This window comes from Ovis aries, chromosome 23, assembly GCF_016772045.2.
Source record: "Ovis aries strain OAR_USU_Benz2616 breed Rambouillet chromosome 23, ARS-UI_Ramb_v3.0, whole genome shotgun sequence".
Classification (NCBI taxonomy): Eukaryota; Metazoa; Chordata; class Mammalia; order Artiodactyla; family Bovidae; genus Ovis; species Ovis aries.
In genome coordinates, this window is record NC_056076.1 from 53,942,834 (window position 1) to 53,962,253 (window position 19,420).

Sequence of the window (19,420 nt, forward strand, 5' to 3'; positions counted from 1 at the left end):
AAGACTTTCACTTACACATTTCATATATCACAGAGGTGACACCACAACGCAATGGGAAAAGAATCGTCTTTCAGTAAATGGTGCTAAGTCAATTGGACATCCATTCCGGAGAAAAGTCAGTCCACCTCGCATCATATACAAAAGTCAATTCCAGATGGATTAAAGACCCAAATGGAAAAGTAAAACAAAGCTTTCAGAAGGTGGTATGAGGGATATGTTGACAACCTTAAGTAAGCAAAAATTTCTTAAACATGTCACAGAAATAAAAGGAAGAGACTGATGAAGTATGTCCTTTACTTCTTATAACTTGAAGTATTACATACAGAAAAATGTAAAAAAAAAAAAAAAAGTCTACAGTTCACTGAAGTTTCACAGAGTAAACACACTCATGTAACTACCACACAGATCAAGAAACAGAGTATCACCAGCACCTTAGAAGCCCCCACTGCCATACTCACCCAGTCTCTACTCCACCTCCCAAGTCTCTTAAAATTATGAACTTACATTTACCAAGAAAACACTACTAGGGAAATGGAAAAGGTTAAGCCGAAAACTGGAAGAAGATATGTGTGACAGATCTGACAAGGTACTGATACTCAGAATATGCAAAGAACTCCCACAAGTCAATGAAGAAAAGAAAGACACCGTTAATACAACAATGCGTAAAAGACTTGAGTAAAAGCTTCAAAAGAAAGGACATCTATGCAGTCAACAGACATACAAAGAGTGCACAATATCATTAAATATCAAGGAGATGCAAGTAAAAACTAAAAGTATCCCTAAACACATATCAGAATGTTCAAAATTTAAAGATTGACCATATCAAGTGTTAACAAGAATTTGAAGCGACTGCACACTGCTGGCAGAAGGGGAACTCTGTATAACCACTTTGGAAAACTAGATGGTAGCATTTAATAAAGCTGAACGTATGCATACTCTTATGACCCAAAACCTCTACTCTGGTGTAAACCCCAAATCAAAAACACGTACTAGAATATTCACTGAAGCAATATCCGTAACAGTCAACAAGAAAGACAGCAACTGAAATTAACAACAATAACAGAACAGTCAATGCAGGAAGCAGAGAAAAACCAAATACCAAACAAAAAATATCCTCATAATTAATAGATTCCGAGAGCTAAGAGTAGAGGTTGTAGCTATGAAATAAGAATAGCAAAACTCCATGTACAAACCTGCTGCTGGAAATTAAAAACAACATCACACAAAAAAAAAAAAGATAAAAAGTTAAAATCAAGAAAACATCCTGGAAAGTAAAACAACAATCATAATAAGAGAGAAAATACAAAAGTAGAAGTAGGAAAATTCTAAGAAGGCTAATATACAACTTATACAAAGAGAGAATGAAAAGTTAAGGGATTCAGCAGAAGAGAGGAAAAAATGACAAAAACATTTTCCATGCAAAGGATAAACATTTCCCTCTATCGCCTATTAACTGCTCAGTGAATTAAAAAAGGCCTACAAACACATGTCAGTGAATTTTTTTTAAATCATACACCTACTAAACATTTTCAGAGAGGGGAAAAAAAAGACCATGAAGGAGGAGCAGACATTCTGCAGAGCACTGAACTTTTTGGCAAGACTGAACTAAGGTCCGGCTAGTCAAGGCTATGGTTTTTCCTGTGGTCATGTACAGATGTGAGAGTTGGGCTGTGAAGAAGGCTGAGCGCCGAAGAATTGATGCTTTTGAACTGTGGTGTTGGTTGGAGAAGACTCTTGAGAGCCCCTTGGACTGCAAGGAGATCCAACCAGTCCATTCTGAAGGAGATCAGCCCTGGGATTTCTTTGGAAGGAATGATGCTAAAGCTGAAGCTCCAGTACTTTGGCCACCTCATGCAAAGAGTTGACTCACTGGAAAAGACTCTGATGCTGAGAGGGATTGGGGGCAGGAGGAGAAGGGGACGACCCAGGATGAGATGGCTGGATGGCATCACGGACTCGATGACGTGAGTCTGAGTGAACTCCGGGATTTGGTGATGGACAGGGAGGCCTGGCGTGCTGTGATTCATGGGGTCGCAAAGAGTCGGACACGACTGAGCAACTGAACTGAACTGAACTGGAGAAATTCTCAGGGTCAAAATAAATGAATACTAAAGTATCTTATGAATTTTTATATAGAATGTCTTTAAAAATGCATGGCTTTAAAATTTATCTTTCATCTAGAAAGTTTCTTCTAACATTTAAAAACATTCCCCCTTTGATTATTATCGGAAAGATGAGCTCTCAGTGCTGACAAGGATGAAGAGGAAAGGGAACCCTCAGGCAGTGCTGGTGAGAAGGTAAACTGGTGCAGCCACGATGGAAAACATCATGAAGATTCCTCAAGAAATCAAACACTGAACCACCGTACAATCCAGCAATCCCACCTCCAGGTAAGTATCCAAAGAAAATGATATCAACACCTCAGAGACCTACTGTACCCCCCGTATTCACTGCAACTTTATTCACAGTAACCAAGATATGGAAACAAACTAAATGTCCATCAATGGACATATGAATGATGTGTATATAGACCCACGCTGAAATACTATCGTCCATAAAAGAAGGAAATCTTGCCATTTGTGATAATGTAGACGAACCTTGAGATCAAATGCTAAGTGAAATAAGGCAAAAGGAGAATCTCATTTATATGTGGAATCTCAAAAACTCAAACTCACAGAAATACAGAGAAGAATAGTGGGTTCCCAGGGGCTGAAGAAGGGTAGCGAATGGGGAGATGCTGGTCAGAGGGTACAAACGTCCAGTTAAAAGAGGAATAATCGGGGGGATCTAATGTACAGTCTGGTGACTATGGCTAACAAGACTGTACTGTACACCTGGAAGTTGCTAAGAGAATCTTAAATGTTCTCACTATCACGACCACAACAAAAAAAATGGTAATTATATCAGGAGATAGATGTATTAACTAACTTTTTTTGTGGTTATCACTTTGCAGTGTATACATATATCAAATCACCCTATTGTACACCTTAAACTTACATGATGTTACATATCAACTATACCTCAATAAAGCTGGGGAAGAAAACATTTTTAAAAAGACATTTCTGGAAGGGAGGAAAGGAAAGTTTCATATCCTTTGAACAAAGAATTAGTTAACAAAATAAAAAGAAAAAAATCTAGGGTCAGGTGGGAGATTTAAGCCCACTTCTTCAGTGATTTAAATATTTACTTTTGGGTAAAAAAAAAATTAATATTCTGTAAGAAATGTAATTTATATTCAAAGACTATCAGAAACACCTAAAGCCCAGCAAGTTTAATTAAAAGGAAGAAGTAAAAGATGAAGCTCAAAGATGAAATTTCTTTGATTGGTGGATTAAAAAAAGAGAAAAAGCAAGAGACCAGATGTTAAAGATGATAGCATTAAAGAAATAAGGAAACAGACATGTGAGATCTTCACACACTGAAAGTGTTAAAGATGACAGCATTAAAGAAATAAAGAAACAGACATGTGAGATCTTCACACACTGAAAGGATGCTAGGAAAGACACCCGTAACAGCAAAATCACAATTCAATCGGATTAAAAAGAATTTAGGATGTGATTTACATATCTGGCCAGATAAGGATAGTTCAATGATCTTACTGTTTGGAATAACAAGTCTTACAGTTGGTAGAGTTCCCTCCATCCCCACCCCAGATTTCTTTTTAATCTAATAAAAAGACAAGCATGTGCTAGATATGTTTATAGTATATACAAAGCTGGCTAGCTACTTACACTATCATAACCAGGTTTTACAAAAGTCATCCTTACTTTATAATTAATTACAGGCAGAAATCACTGCTGAGTTCTGTTTAACACATTACTGTTGTACCCTAATTTGCACTTTTTAAATTAAGGCATTTTCAAGGAGTTAATATATTAGAAATTCATAGTTCATATATTTTAAAGAATTCAAAATAGACTGCCATATAGATAGACTCAGGCATAGGAGTTTTGTTATAAAAAACAGGAATTATTAATTTCTATGACTGCTTCACATGTAGACTAAACATTTCAAACTGATTCAAGGCAAAAGATCCAAAAATCAAATCCTAATTCTAGGTCTCAAAATTCAAGACTCCAAAAGGAATTACAAAACCACTAGCTTAAATATCCTAAAAGAATGTGGTACAGTTACGGTAGAGGCTCCTCTGGCGGTCCAGTGGCTAACTGTGCTCCGAATGCAACGGGCCCAGGGGTGATCCCTGGTCAGGGAACTACATCCCTCATGCCACAGCTAAGACCTGGCACAGCCAAATAAATAGATATCTACAGCTAAGATAAAAAACACTGATATATGCAGGAACCTCAAAAAACAGACACCTCACTGGCTAATTTATTTACTCTATGATCAGACTATCTCCTCCAAATGAGATATCCGGCAATTCATATTACTAATCTAGCTCGATGAAGCTATGTAAAAGGTAGCAAAACCGGAAGAATTTTTGCCTATGTATTTTTTTGCCTATCTCCTCAACAATAATAGCTCATTAGCAGCCATTTGCTATATTAATGTCAAAATATAATTAAAATCAGCATCTTCCTTTACCAAAAGACCCAAATCTAAACAGTCAGGATGACAAGATCATGATTTTGAAAACATTAACACCAAAGTTGCCTCTACCATTTTCCTACTTTTACTCAAGGCACAGTCTTATATTTTGAAATCCTACTAGGGGGACAGCAGTCAAATATGACCTCAGTTCTTATGTTCAAGATAAAGGGGGAGAGACAACTAATGTCTCAGTATAATCAAAAACATCCAGCAAAAACTGTCAAATGACAGAGGATAATGTGAAAAACAGTCCAAGTATTTGAAAAAGTAACCTAAATAATCTGTAACACTTTCTGTCTATGAAAGCTCTAAAATGAAGATAAAACCCTCAAAAAATCTGGGTTAAAAATGATATGTGTTTTTTGTATGGGGACTAGGGGGTGAATTTGATTTTTTGACAGATCTTTTCACTTGAGAATAATCTTATAAACCTTAATTAAAGAAGGAAAACTTAAAAACTCCTCAATGTACCAAAGAGTAAGGAGCAACTAATCTGGTTACTTCAGCTGTAAACATCTAGGTTGCCAATACCTCTATAACCAGATAAATACCCAGTGAATTAGAATAAGTACAGTTTTTAAAATCTGTGACTGAACTTAGGTGCAGAAAACAAATTCCTGTTAAAATGGCCATAATTTGCTATTTGGTTTGTCCTTAACCAAAATATTTGTTCAGAGACTACAGAGAATGATTTGACAAGGGCAAAGGGGGATAAAATTTACTAAATGCTATCTGTTCTCAATGAGACAACTCAAATTTTCGATATGGAACTAACATGACGCATTATTCCACTTTCTTTATTTTTGTGGCTTTTTGAAGCAAACTGTCTTACCCAATTACATACTTGCGGAATTTTCAATTAACAAAAAAAATCTTTACAAAGAAACAATTTTTAAATCACCAAAAAGCCGAAGGACAGGATGTTCAAGACTTTAGACAGTATCTAAGAAAGAACACAACCAGGCAACGGCTTTGTCGAGGTGGGCAAGGCTCACAGTGGCCGCACTGCTTCCCTGCTGGGACGAGTATCTAAACTGCCGGCGGCTGGGTGACTATCGGTGGGTGCGGGAGTGAAACAGAAGGGAAAGCCTGGCACAGGAAGCTGAATGGCCCACGGAAACCTGAGTGGTGACAGGAGCCTCAAGGCACATGCAGGTACGCATCTTTATGTTGGATGTGATACACTTACATGGCCCCTGTTGAATCTCTTGGGGACCAACAGTAAAGCAAGTCTAGAACTTCAAATCTTGAGACATCTATAGCAAGATGCTGATCCAATGTGGCTCCAAATATCTTCTGTTTTCCTGGCTCACCTGAAGAGGAAAAAACACTACAGAGGATGTGGGAACTGCATTTCTTTAGGCAGCTTCTTCTAGAGCAACTGTCTGAAAGTTTTGGCCCAGTCCTTTATGAAGTCTGCGGATGAGACACTTGAGGGACTAGTGAAAAACAAAATTCAAATGAAAAGGTGGAGTGAGACATCCAAAGGGGACACAAGAGTCAAAGATAATGGTCGTAGGTAAATCAGCGTTTCTAATCCTTAAGTGGGAGGAGGAAGAGAAAGGAGAGAAAAAAATGCACCAAGGTTTCTCCCTCCACTCCCTCACCCCAATTGCTACTAAAATTTCACCAAGCACCTGAACCTTTTTTACCACAATTAGGGAGTGAGTACGCAAGATTATTTGGAGAGTTCAAGTATTTTGCCAAGTCTCCCTCCCCGGGCTGTGTGGCATTATTAAGCGGCAGGGAGGCCTTTCAGATAATACTTATTTTCTGAGAAAAGATTCTGGTGGAATACAGCTTGAAGCAATAAAGAAAGAGCAAAATAAATGCCATTTATACAAAAATGGAAGTCACAGGACAATATACCCTATTGACAAAGTTTATTTACTTCTGTTTTTCCAAAGGGGAGGGACTGCTTTCGTGTAATAAGAAATCAGAACAAAATGTCATTTTCGAATAATAGAAAATATTTTTAAACTTAGCAACACAAACTGCATGCTTCTTCCCCTTCGGAAATATTCTCCCTGGAAAGATAATCTTTAAAAAAAAGCTAAGACGAGCAGAACCAAGTCTGAGGTACAGTCACACAAAAGCATAAAAAGGTAGTCCGTGAAATTAATTTTTTATTTTTTTAATTAATTTTTTCTTAAAACATTTTATCTAAATATTGTCTTAAGCTATTCTCCAGCATTCATGTAATAGCCTAGGACATAAAACAATTTTCTTTCCAAATATATTCCATTTTAGCCAGAGTTAAGTTGCACTATGACTGGTCAAGATACCAGGATTTTCTGAAAAATAAAACTGGAGAACCAACTAGATCCTTACCTGACGTGGCTGTTCATTCATTCTCTGTGGGTCGGATTTCACTTTATTACTAGGATGATTTGTGACTTTGGTTACTGGTTGCTTGAAAATAGATGCTGTTTGTCTAATTGGCAATGTTGTATTCAAGTCTGGTTTACCCTGCGGATATAAGTGTTTTAATTAATAAATATTATATAAAAATATAATTACTTATTAATTCAATATCTATTACTTTAACTTGGATTATTGCCAACTTCCCAATCTCAGCATTTTAAATACTCTGAAGTACATTTTAAAGACTTTATTATGTAAGACTTATGTAAAGTTTCATAATAAAAAGTGTCGTGTTCTTTAAAATGTCAAAAAATTCTCTATATAAAATTCATAATTGATTTGATTAACAAGATACTAACAACTTTTAAGCAAACAAATACATATTTATGGGTGGGTTATCCAGTAATCTTGCCTGGAAAATCCCATGGACAGAGGAGCCTGGTGGGCTGCAGTCCATGGGGTCGCTAAGAGTCTGGCACAACTGAGCAACTTCACTTTCACTTTTCACTTTCATGCATGGGAGAAGGAAATGGCAACCCACTCCAGCGTTCTTGCCTGGAGAATCTCAGGCACTGTGGAGCCTGATGGGCTGCCATCTATGGGGTCGCACAGAGTCTGACACGACTGAAGTGACTTAGCAGCAGCAGCATACAAGAGGAAGGAGGGCTTTCAAGTCAATAACCAGGAAAGCAATCATTTCTATATTGTGAGAATGGAGGAAAATAATGGCATACTTGGCTATTAAAATATAAATCATCTCAAGTGTTAGGGGTCCAGGCGTACATAAAACCACAAAGGTTAACCTTCCCTTTTTTATATATATATTTTTTAAAAAAGGTAATTAGAAAGCTGTAATTCCCACAAACAAAGCTCAATTTAGGAAAATGTAATAAAATATTATCTTTAATTTTGTAACACACTTTTTAAAAAGAAACTTAAAATTCAAGTTTCAGAAAAGCAAGCCACATACTTACAGACTTTTAATCAACCAGTAAAAAAAAAGGAGGACGTAAGATTTTTATTTCTTAATGAAATGAAAATGTGGCACAGAACTGCTATTAAATTCACAGGAAGCACTGTAACGTAAGGTGGGGAGGGTGGGGGTGAAGAAAAGGAACAATACGGGATTTGACTCATTTGGGCTTCCCTGGTGGCCCAGCGGTAAAGAACACGCCTGCAGTGCAGGAAACACGAGTCCAATCCCTGGGTCAGGAAGATCCCCTGGAGAAGGAATAGCAACCGACTCCGGTATTCTTGCCTGGGAAGTCCCACGGACAGAGGAGTCTGGTGGCCTATAATTCATACGGTCACAGAGAGTGACTTAGTGACTAAACAACATCCTTCTGATTTGGGCGAAAAGATAGAAAGGGTCAAATATATCCGAAAATAACATATATTACATTAGATATTTTTAGTATAGAAGTGTACTTGATAAATCATCTCCAGGATGTCAATGAGCTTTAATTAACTATCTCCAAATAAAAATTGTATCAACTTCCAGACTCCAAAATAGTGTTTCTCAAACTTGAGCATGCCTCAGAGTTACCCAGGGGGCTTATGAAAACACAGATTACTGGGTCTCCCTCCTAGAAATGATGATTCAGGAGGTCTGAGGTCGGGCCTGGGAATTTGCATTCTGACTGAGGGACGCACACTTGGGCACCACTGCTCTAAAACAAAGACTGCAAGTTGGCGGCATGGAGACCAGGTTTAACCCACAGATGTGTTCTGCTCCAGTTTTTGGTCTCGAGTCAATGAAGCTAAGAGCTACAAATAAAATTCGCATAAAATCGAGAATTCTAGCTTCTCTTAAAAACTCAAAGATCTAGAAATGGACTGATTTGGCGAAAACAGGCCATGACTCATTAGTAATGGCGGCCACTAGAGATGTCAGGGCTGCCGTTTTGCAAAAGGCCTCAGCTCACATTTGTGATACCTGTCTGAGCCCTACAGGTATTGAGTTTGTGACCTCTGCTTAAAGAACGTCAGAAATTAATCCGACCGTTATCACAGTTATATTATCTGGGTGCCCTATTCAGTGAGTTTCCACTCCCCTACCCTATCCCACCCCATGCACACTGCTCTTCTGTCCACAGTGGGCATGCTGGTCATTTCTCTCATTCACTTTTATTCTGACATTCGTGCTTACCTTTAAGAGGCATATTCATTTTAAAAGACTCTAACAATACCACTTCCCAGGCATTTAATTTTCTTATCTTTATGGTTTAAAAAAAAAAAAATCTTGATTTAGAGCTATGGAAACTTGGCCAACAGGCTGCAAAATACCCACTTAGGATTCCATCTCTAAAGAGTGTGAGGCCCAGGAATGTGTATTTTTAAAACTCTCCTGGTAATTCTGTGCAGAAGGTTTGGATCCCTCTGATTTATGACATCAAGAGCATTCTAAGACCCTAAGTGAAGCCAACCAACCTGTATCAGTCAGTACTCAGTCCAAAAGACGCTTAACACATAATGGCTTACAAAAAAGACCCTAAGTGAAGCCAACCAACCTGTATCAGTCAGTATTCAGTCCAAAAGACGCTTAACACATAATGGCTTACAAAAAACTCTTCCTGCCACTAATTTGTTATAAGCGGTATCTACCACAAAACACTACCTTGCTTGGTTTTTAACGTTTCTGTACTTTAACAAAGAATAATATACTCTGCTGGTATTAGAACAAAGATGGGATCAGTAGACAAATACAGAGCAACTATTTGTATGAACAAACACAGTCGAGTCTGTAAGATTCTGTTACAAAGAATGACTGGAGGACACAGAGACTAGCTTAAACTATTCAAAACTATAAAAGGAAAAAAACTATAAAACCCTGAATCCACACAGACTGGAAGGAAGCATGTAACATGTAAAACTACTGGTGCTACAATGATAAGACTAATTTTTTTTTCCATTATGTTTGTGATATAATAAAAAATTGATCTATTGGTTAAAAAATTTCATTGTCTGACAATGACAGTTTATTGCCCAGTGGAACGGAATGAGATTTTTCAAGAGTGTGCAACACTGCTCTTCTGTTGACCTTATTTATATTTTATTATTTTTCCTCTTTTAAACTAGCCTGAAAGCTCTGAAGAAAGAATTTTTTACTAATTAATTTTTTATTCTACAATAGTATCATGTAAAATAACCTGAGAAGCTGGACTAAATGGTTTTCCCAGAAACTGTCACAAAAAAAAGTAAATTTTATTGCTTTATTCTCTCCTGAGGACTATCAAAAGAGTCACTGTTAATTCACACCCAGCTGTCTGAGTTTTTCTAAATAACTACCAATCTGCCATGAACCTAGGAGTTATAAAGCAAACATTTTTTAACACATAATTATATTTTAATATAAAATACAAAACAAATTACAAAACATTGTAATAGACTGATGGCAATAAAATACGGTATTTCATTTGTACTGTATGACATCCTCAGTCATAAATAAGTTCTTAGAAACCAGTAACAAAGACACTGATACACCAAGGGAAATGAAAAAAAGAAAAAGAAAAAAATGAAATAACACAAGTGACTAGTAAGGATTAAGCATATATGAAGATGACCACACTGAACAATAACAGAAAAATAATTTCTCTGTAATATCATATTGCCAGATTAAAAATCTAACATTTGTACAGTTTTAGGAAATATACCCACATAAACTCTGGTGGATACTTAATGGTCATTATAGTGGTGGTTATTTTAGCATTCTTTTTGAGACTTTTGCGCATGTGTGAGTTTAATATTAAAACATGGTTAATGTATCTGTGTATTGCTACATGACAATCTAAAAATGCAAATGTGAATTACCAAACAGAAAGTTGTCTGGAAAATCACAGCAAAATTTTAACCTTACTGTATAAACAGATCAGAAAAGGGACTGCTACTGTTTTCTGTCTTTAAAGTACTTTTTTCCAAATTGGACAAGATTAAAGCTATTTGTGTATTTGAAATCTTCCCTTTCAATATAGGAATAAGTGAAACAAAGTTCCTTATATTATAAAACTAAACTGACAGAAACACACATTCTAACAGTTTCCAATCTTCAATATATCTTCTCAGTATACAGGCTAGCCTCAAATAAAAGTTTAGTGTATTTTATAATAATGTGTATATTAAGATGGGAAGTTTTCAAATAACTCAATTGTTGACAATTTATTCTATCCCCCCTGGGATGAATACAAATATAAAAATTTCTACAAATTTTTTAAGCTTTTATCTTTTTCTAATAAATATCTGAGATGGCTCTTAAAACTTCAAAAAACAAATATACAATAAAAATTAATTTTAATCAAGGACAAGGAGAAACAAATTTCCTTTTGAAATGGTTAACAGTAATTGATTCTAGCCTTCACCATCTGATGTGGATCTGAACTTTCTAGGGGTGTGGGCAGAAAAAGAAACATTCAATGACATAGATTTCATACTCAGGAGAAAGCGTACCAATTAAAGAGGAAAACAAAAGCTGGTGTTAAATCTAGAAAAAAAACATAGACACTTAACATCACAACAGACATTAAACAGATTTCAAATGGTTTTTCTTTTTCTAGTGATCTTCCATAAAAGCCAAGAACATATTTAAAGGACAACTCACTGAAGATGACTCTGAAAAGGACTAAACTAGTGTGGCCTGATTATTGTGTAACCTTTCAATGATTTAATGTGGTTAATCCTAGAAAGGGCTTCCGTGGTAGCTCAGCTGGTAAAGAATCTGCCTGCAATGTGGGAGACATGGGTTCAATCCCTGGGTTGGGAAGATCCCCTGGAGAAGAGAACGGCTACCCACTCCAGTGTTCTTGCCTGGAGAATCCCCGTGGACAGAGGAGCCTGGCAGCTACAGCCCATGGGGTCGCAGAGTCAGACACGACTGAGCAACTAAGCACACAAGGCTGCTGCTGCTAAGTTGCTTCAGTCGTGTCCGACTCTGTGCGACCCCATAGACGGCAGCCCACCAGGCTCCCCCATCCCTGGGATTCTCCAGGCAAGAAGACTGGAGTGGGTTGCCATTTCCTTCTCCAATGCAGGAAAGTGGAAAGTGAAAGTGAAGTCGCGCAGCAGTGCCCGACTCTTCGCGACCCCATGGCCTGCAGCCCACCAGGCTCCTCCGTCCGTGGGACTGTCCAGGCAAGAGTACTAGAGTGGGTGCCATTGCCTTCTCCGAGCACACAACGCTGGAGAAGAGGAAAAGTAAAGCGGTGATGCCAATCATGTGTCTCTAAGCTGTAGTGTTCAAATACTGTTTCACTGCTACCCTCTAAACTTTTTTGAAAATAGATAAACCCCACCTACTTCAATTTTTAAAATGGAGAAAAGAAAGAAAACAGGACACTTCCAGGTATCATTTTAATTCTGTGGTTTTGCATACCCCAAGAGATATTCATGTCCCAATTTGAGAAGCAAAGACTTTATTTTTCTAAAGTCGTTTTCCTCATCTGTAAATGAGGTAAATACAGTAACTATTCTTAAGATTCTCACAAAAATCAAAACAAGATAATGCATGTGCGATGCTGCTGCTCAAGCAGCTTTCATTAAGTCAGTTACTGAACGAATATTGAATGCCTACTATCTGCCAGGTACAGACCGTGTGCTGTGTATGGAGTCATTCACAATTACCAAAAGCGTTCAGAGCTTACACTCACAGGGCAGCGAGGAGACAAAACAGTGGTATAGCTTATAGTCATGTTGGCACATAAACTCTGAATAAAGAGTAGCTATCTCTATTATCTGGAGAAGGCAATGGCAACCCACTCCAGTATTCTTGCCTGGAACATCCCATGGACAGAGGAGCCTGGTAGGCTGCAGTCCATGAGGTCACGAAGAGTCGGACATGGCTGAGCAACTTTACTTCCACTTTTCACTTTCATGCACTGGAGAAGGAAATGGCAACCCACTCCAGTCTTCTTGCCTGGAGAATCCCAGGGACGGGGGAGCCTGGTAGGCTTCCATCTATGAGGTCGCACAGAGTCGGACACGACTGAAGCGACTTAGCAGCAGCAGCATCTCTATTATCAGCACTATCATCTTATTGAACATGCTATTGAAATTTAAACCCTTAACTTATTAAGCTTCCCCATAAGGAAAGTCACCTCCTGGTTAACGCAAAGAGGAGCCTGAGCTTTAGAGGGAACCAAGATTATCCTCAAAACCTAATTTTGGATTTGCTCCCGGATATACACAGTAGGCAATTCGTTTCCACAAAAGTCAAAAGCCAACAATATAAAGTGCTTTACAGTCCTTCTGTTTTTTTATATGACTCACTCAACATAAAATCCACCATTTTATACAATTCAGTCGGTTTTAGTATATTGACATTCAGTGGTTTTTAGTATATTGACAAAGCCGTGCAACTTTGCAAAAAGGTTTTTGCAAAAAGTAAAGAAAATATGTATCTGGGATTTATGATTTTGTAATGAAAATCCACTTCATGTAATATCGTAAATAAGATAATACCTTTTTAAGGAGATCAATGGAATATTGAATATGTAAAAGATAATGAAACGAGTGGACTCTACTTTGAGCTCATTAAAAGAGGATACAGTTAATTGAAGCAGTTTGAAATTCATCACTGAAATCAAGTTTTGAAGAATTTTGTTTGAAAAGTACCTTCTTGGAACTTTAGTTAATATGAGGTCATAAAAGGACTGATGGCTAATGAGTTTCAAACAGAGCAGCTCTGCTCAAACTAAGGCTTGTTCTGCATGGAATTCATTATCTCCTTTACATCTGGGCTGGCACTAGCTGAGTACACAACCTTAGAATTATGAAAACAGTCACACAAATCATTTTCTGCAGGGCTTCATTCTCTCACTGAGAGAGTCTAAACATCAGGGAACTCTGCAGGACCTATAAAACTTAAGTGAAACTGACAACCACAGACAGAAACTCCAACATCCAAAATAAATGTTGACAGAACCATACCACGGGCAACTATGTCTCTACATCTACTCTCATTATTAGCACAAAGGTCAAGCCCAGAACCTCTCAGAAGGTCTAGTACATTCTGATATCTCTGAGGAATTAACTGTTAACAAGCTGAACCTACTCATACTGAACAGACTACTCTCATCAGCAAGTCTGTCTGCTAACGTGGCCAAATTTCTTCCGTTCACTGTTTGCTTCCTAGAAATCTTTATCCCATCCATATCTAAACACCTAGCTCAAATCGGCCAAAAAATGGAACAGCGCTGTTAGTTGTTAATAACTTCTTAGTTATCTTCATTTTGCAGCTGAAGATTTCTGCACATGAGAAAATTAGAAGTTCTCTGGAATGGCCCTTGAACAACGTGGGACTTTGGAGTGTCAACACTTCACACAAAGAAAGCTTTGATCTGTGGTTTTGCAGCCATGGATTCAACCAACTGCTGACCGCTGGTACTGCAGTTATTTACTATGGAAAAAAAATTTGCATATACGTGGATGCCTACAGTTCGAACGCGTTGTTCAAAGGTCAACTTTAGTTATAGTGTCTCTTGCTACATCTTACTCCTTCTTTAATTATTCATCAAATGAGCACTGTCCAAGCCACCATCATTCCAGCTTAGGTCCACAGTCTCCTGTTATAACTGACCCCTGACTTCCACTCCTGCACCGCTATAGTACATTCTCCACACAGCAGCAAAAAAAAAAAAAAAAAATCATATTGCCCCCTACATAAAGTCCACAAGAGCATTCTATACCCTTCCTCATCCTGGTTTGCCAGGTCCAGTGACTAGGTCTGTCTGCTTCCTTGGCCTCACCTAGTACCTCTCTCCCACTCACTAACCTCCAGCCTACTACCTGTCCTCACGTGCTAAACATATCCTGCCTTAAAGGTTTTGCACTGGCTATTCCCTCTGCTTAGAATACTTCACCCTCTGGTTTTTGTAGAACTGAATCTTCTCATTCAGTTCTTGGCCAAAAATCAATCCCTTCTGATCATTCGGCCTAACACAGCCACAGAGTCAATCTCAACCATTTTTAATTAACTGTGTAGCATTTAATATTTAAATTGTGTTAGTCAACGCACTAGAATAATAAGTTCCACAAACACAGTATTTCCAGAATCTGGAATAATGTCTGTGCACACAGAATGTGCTAAAAAAAAAATTTTATGGAGTAAATGATGCATAAAAGGTCTGTTACATGTAAGATCTTAAGTTATGCAGCCCTTATTCCTAAATAGTCTCACTGTCAGTCTTAAACTTGTACATGCTATGTTAAGTGGAAGCTACTAATTCAATGTGGTCTACAACATCCATGTCAAAATTATCAAACATAATCATCTCTACTATATACCTCAAGATTACTAATGTAAAATAACCCCCAGACTTGTTCCATTAATTACTATATAACATGAAGTTATGCTTATAGATACATAGCCAGCCCTACAAAAGTATCCCATGGGAAAATAATCCTCAGATGGTATTTCTGGCAAAGTCAATTAGAGTGATGTTATAACATGAAATAATGGGAAATAAAGAGTACAAAGAATTTATAACCTAGAAGACTGCCAAGATGAGATTAAGGCATTGAAACAATCCATGCACGTTGGCAAGAAGCATGCCATGCTGCTCTCAGACAGCCACGGTTCAGGAAAAATGTTCACTATGGATCTGAAAACTTAATCATCTCAGTATAACTTGCCGTAACAACTTCTCATCTGTATATTAAAATAACCTAAAATTTAGCAGTGGTTCTAGACAGAGGAGACTGGTATGGATTAAAACCCTGGGGCAAACTACAAGGTCAATTAATAGGGTGTCAACAGATTAAGTAATAGTGATGAGACAGGTAATCACTTGATTGAGTTACACAATTTAATCTGTAATAATAATATTAACTAGGTGATAAACCAGATAATACTAACTAGGGGCTTCCATGGGCCCAGTGGTAAAGAATCTGCCTGCCAAGCAGGAGATGTGGGTTTGCTCCCTGGGTCAGGAAGATCCCTTGGAGAAGGAAATGGCAGCCCACTCCAGTATTTTGCCTGGGAAATTCCATGGACAGAAGTGCCTGGTGGGCTATAGTTCATCAGGTCGCAAAGAGTCAGACACGACTGAGAGACTAAATGACAATAAGGAGATAAATGGAGCTAATCAACTTTGGATTCCAAAAACTTTACTGAGAATTCAGCCTGCCCCAAATTGTAAGACTGTTCTCTCAGGAAGGTGAGCAAAGGTGCTTTTTCAAGGAGCCCATACTCTGCCGAGTAGTCCTGTAACATATCAGGCATGTAGGGGTGCTGAGAACTAAGGCAGGAATAAAGTCAGTTCTTCGGGGGCTCAGAGATCCAAACAAGTCCTATTTGCCTAAGAAAGTGCTTCTAAGTTCATTCATTATCGTTATCTGGCAGAGGTACACACTTCCTTTCTAAAAAATCAGGACAATTGTATTCCGAATGTTTGCGTACTCTGCTCTAGCAATTATCAAAATTAGTCCCATCACACCCCACGTCCTATCTTCATAATAACCCAACAGCCAAGCCCCCCAGATCGTACGTCATCACGAAGTACTCATCTCTATAACATTCTGTATGCCCACCCTGTAGTTCAGTGGCCCTCAAACTTTTTTGACTTCAACTAAGAGTAGAAATACATACTTTAAATCATGACTCAGTGCACACAAGGGTGTACAGATCACAAAAATCACCTGAAATAATCAGCCTTACTAAATGGAATGTGCACTGTCTCCTATCCCATTGTCTCGCATCTTAAAAATTCTAGTTATGGTCAAGCGAAACCAAGTGAAGGTCGCTCAGCTGTGTCCGACTCTCTGCGACCCCATGGACTATACACAGTCCCTGGAATTCCCCAGGCCAGAATACTGGAGGGAGTAGCCGTTCCCTTCTCCAGGGCACCTTCCCCACCCAGGGATCAAGCCCAGGTCTCCCGCATTGCAGGCGGATTCTTTACCAGCTCAGTTTGAAAACCAACCCCTAACCTTACCCATCACTCCCCCTGCCAGTCCTTACCCTGTACGCTCTTGGGAGTCAGCAGGCTCTCCTATATCCTCAGCATTTTCTTTGAACATTCTCTCCAGTTCCTGGACTTCCTTAAACTTGCCATCCCTCAAAGATCCTATGCCCCTAAAGTTCTTCCGAATAGAGGCTTTTCCCTTCTTCCTCTCTGACAACTACACTTCTAAGGCCCAGTAAGTGGTTCAGCTTTCCTCCTTTCTCCCCATTACTTTCTCACATCATTTCTCTATTTTTCCTCCTTCAAAAAGCAGAGCTCCCCTGAAGCTCATAGGGTCTGACTGTATGACTTTCTGCCTTCCTCCCTGATTTCTCCTTTACTCACTGAAGACTTTAGTTTCTGTTTCATGTTTTCTTCCCCAACCCAGCTCTTAGTCTTCATTGTTAGAGGCCTCAGTACCCAAGTGGATAATCTACCCAACATCCTGAATCCTCTAACCTGTTCTTCTACCCAGCCTCACCCACCTAACATTACAGGCACAGGCTTGTCTACACTGGTAACTACACTGTGTCCAATATCTCAGGCAAGCATCCAACCTTCCAATTTCTACTTCCTGTTCTTATAACTCACTGAGGACTGCCCTCCAGGTTCTTTGAACCCATCAATACTCCCATTGGCTGACCTGTTTTCTTACTCTTTCAAAACCTCTTCCATATTCTTCCCCACCCAGTATAGACTCCATGGTCCATCATTACACTGTCAATGTGCTTAAACTTCTGTGGTTTTCCACTGGTGCAACAGGCCCCATTCTTACCTTTCCACAGTATAAAATGGGAAATTAACCGAATCAGCATCCCTTTCATCTACCATCTAGTGATTCTCCTTCCTAGTCAAGAAAATTTACTGAAGGAATTGTCCACCATGAGCAATTTTAACTCTCATTCACTTTCAACCCAATCCAATCTGGCTTCTCTTTCCCCCGAAACCACTGGTATCAAGATTATTAATGACCTTCCTGCTGCCAAACTCAATGGAAATTTCTTCCAACATTCAACGTTTCAGTGGCAATCAATATACCTGACCATTCTCCTTTTTGAAACATTCTCCTCTCCTGTGTCTCTCCTACCTTTCACAATCCACTTTGTTGGTTCCTTCTACTCTATTTCAATTTCAATCACTGGATTTTCTCAGAGCTTCATTCTGGATCCTTCTGTCTATAAGCTCCAGGCCCATTACTTGAAAAACTACCTATGTAACTTTCTACCTAATGACTCTCCAGCTCAGACCTCCCAATCAGTACACACACACGACATGACAAATCCATCTGGATGTTTAATAAGCATCTCAAACTCGGGCCACTCAAAGTTGAATTCGTTGTATTCACCCATATAAATTCTTTCCTAAGGCAATCTCAGTAGACGGCAACCCCATTTACCTAGTCATTCAATCTACCTAAAATCTAAGGGCTCACACTTGGGTACTCTCTGTCATCTTTCACACCCAGTTCATTAGTGAATTCTGTCAATCCCATATTCAGAACAAGACCAGGATCCCTTCACTTCTATCACCACGTATATCTGCTGCTGATACTGCTGCTAAGTCGCTTCAGTCATGTCCGACTCTGTGCAACCCCATAGACGACAGCCCACCAGGCTCCCCCGTCCCTGGGATTCTCCAGGCAAGAAGACTGGAGTGGGTTGCCATTTCCTTCTCCAGTGCATGAAAGTGAAAAGTGAAAGTGAAGTCGCTCAGTCATGTCAGACTCTTAGCGACCCCATGGACCACAGCCTACTAGGCTCCTCCGTCCATGGGATTTTCCAGGCAAGAGTACTGGAGTTGGGGTGCCATCGCCTTCTCCGCCACGTATGTCTAGACCATCATTATTCCTCACTGTACTGTTGTAACAGCTACTCGCTCCTCACTTCTGCTTCTGTCCATTTCTTTCAACTGCACAAAAACCTGTACTTAAGAGTGGCCCACACTTAAGTGAGATGTCAGTGATCCCCTGCAAGGACTTCAAGGCCTAGAAATGCTGGATTCATCATCTGTGATCTACTCCCTCCCCTTTGCACCCCCAACATGTCCAACAGAGAGACCAGAAGCCACTCTGTTCCACGAGACTTAATAAATACTGAAAACAGGACCAGCATCTTTGGAAAACATTTCAACTACCTTCCTATCGGCCAGGAGTGTTTTATGGAAGGAATGGGATCTCTGTTTTCAGTTTAGATGGAAAGATACTAGGAAGGTGGAAGCCAACAAGTAGATCTTACCACAATACCAGGAGCTAGTAATCAGACTGATCCTACCACAGGGCCCTTTAGTTGACAACGGGGTCCATAGTTCTGAAATAAATCACCCCACTAAGGTGCTACTTCAATAACTGAAAAAATTCCTCATCAGTTAAACAAAGGTCTAATGTGAGCTACAGCAAGTGAGCTGATCCTTAACATTTTTTGCCAAAGCCTTGCTCCTTCTCCTGCTGTAAAACAGTAGTTAACTTTTTCAATTACATTCTCCTTTGAGAAACTGGTGAAGATTACTTTCTCCTTAGGAAAAAACAATAGAAAATATTATACACATTTCAAAGGTTCCTGGAGAGCATCCTGAAA

At 38.9% G+C, this 19,420-nt stretch overlaps 1 protein-coding gene across 1 annotated transcript in view; it reads right to left on the minus strand.

Annotated features, from left to right (window-relative positions):
* MBD2 (methyl-CpG binding domain protein 2) overlaps nt 1-19,420 on the minus strand; it is a 67,621-nt gene that overhangs the window by 24,918 nt on the left and 23,283 nt on the right. The window contains exon 3 of the mRNA XM_015103759.3: nt 6,883-7,020. Coding sequence (XP_014959245.3) covers nt 6,883-7,020 — 138 coding nt within the window. The remainder of the gene's footprint in view (nt 1-6,882; nt 7,021-19,420) is intronic.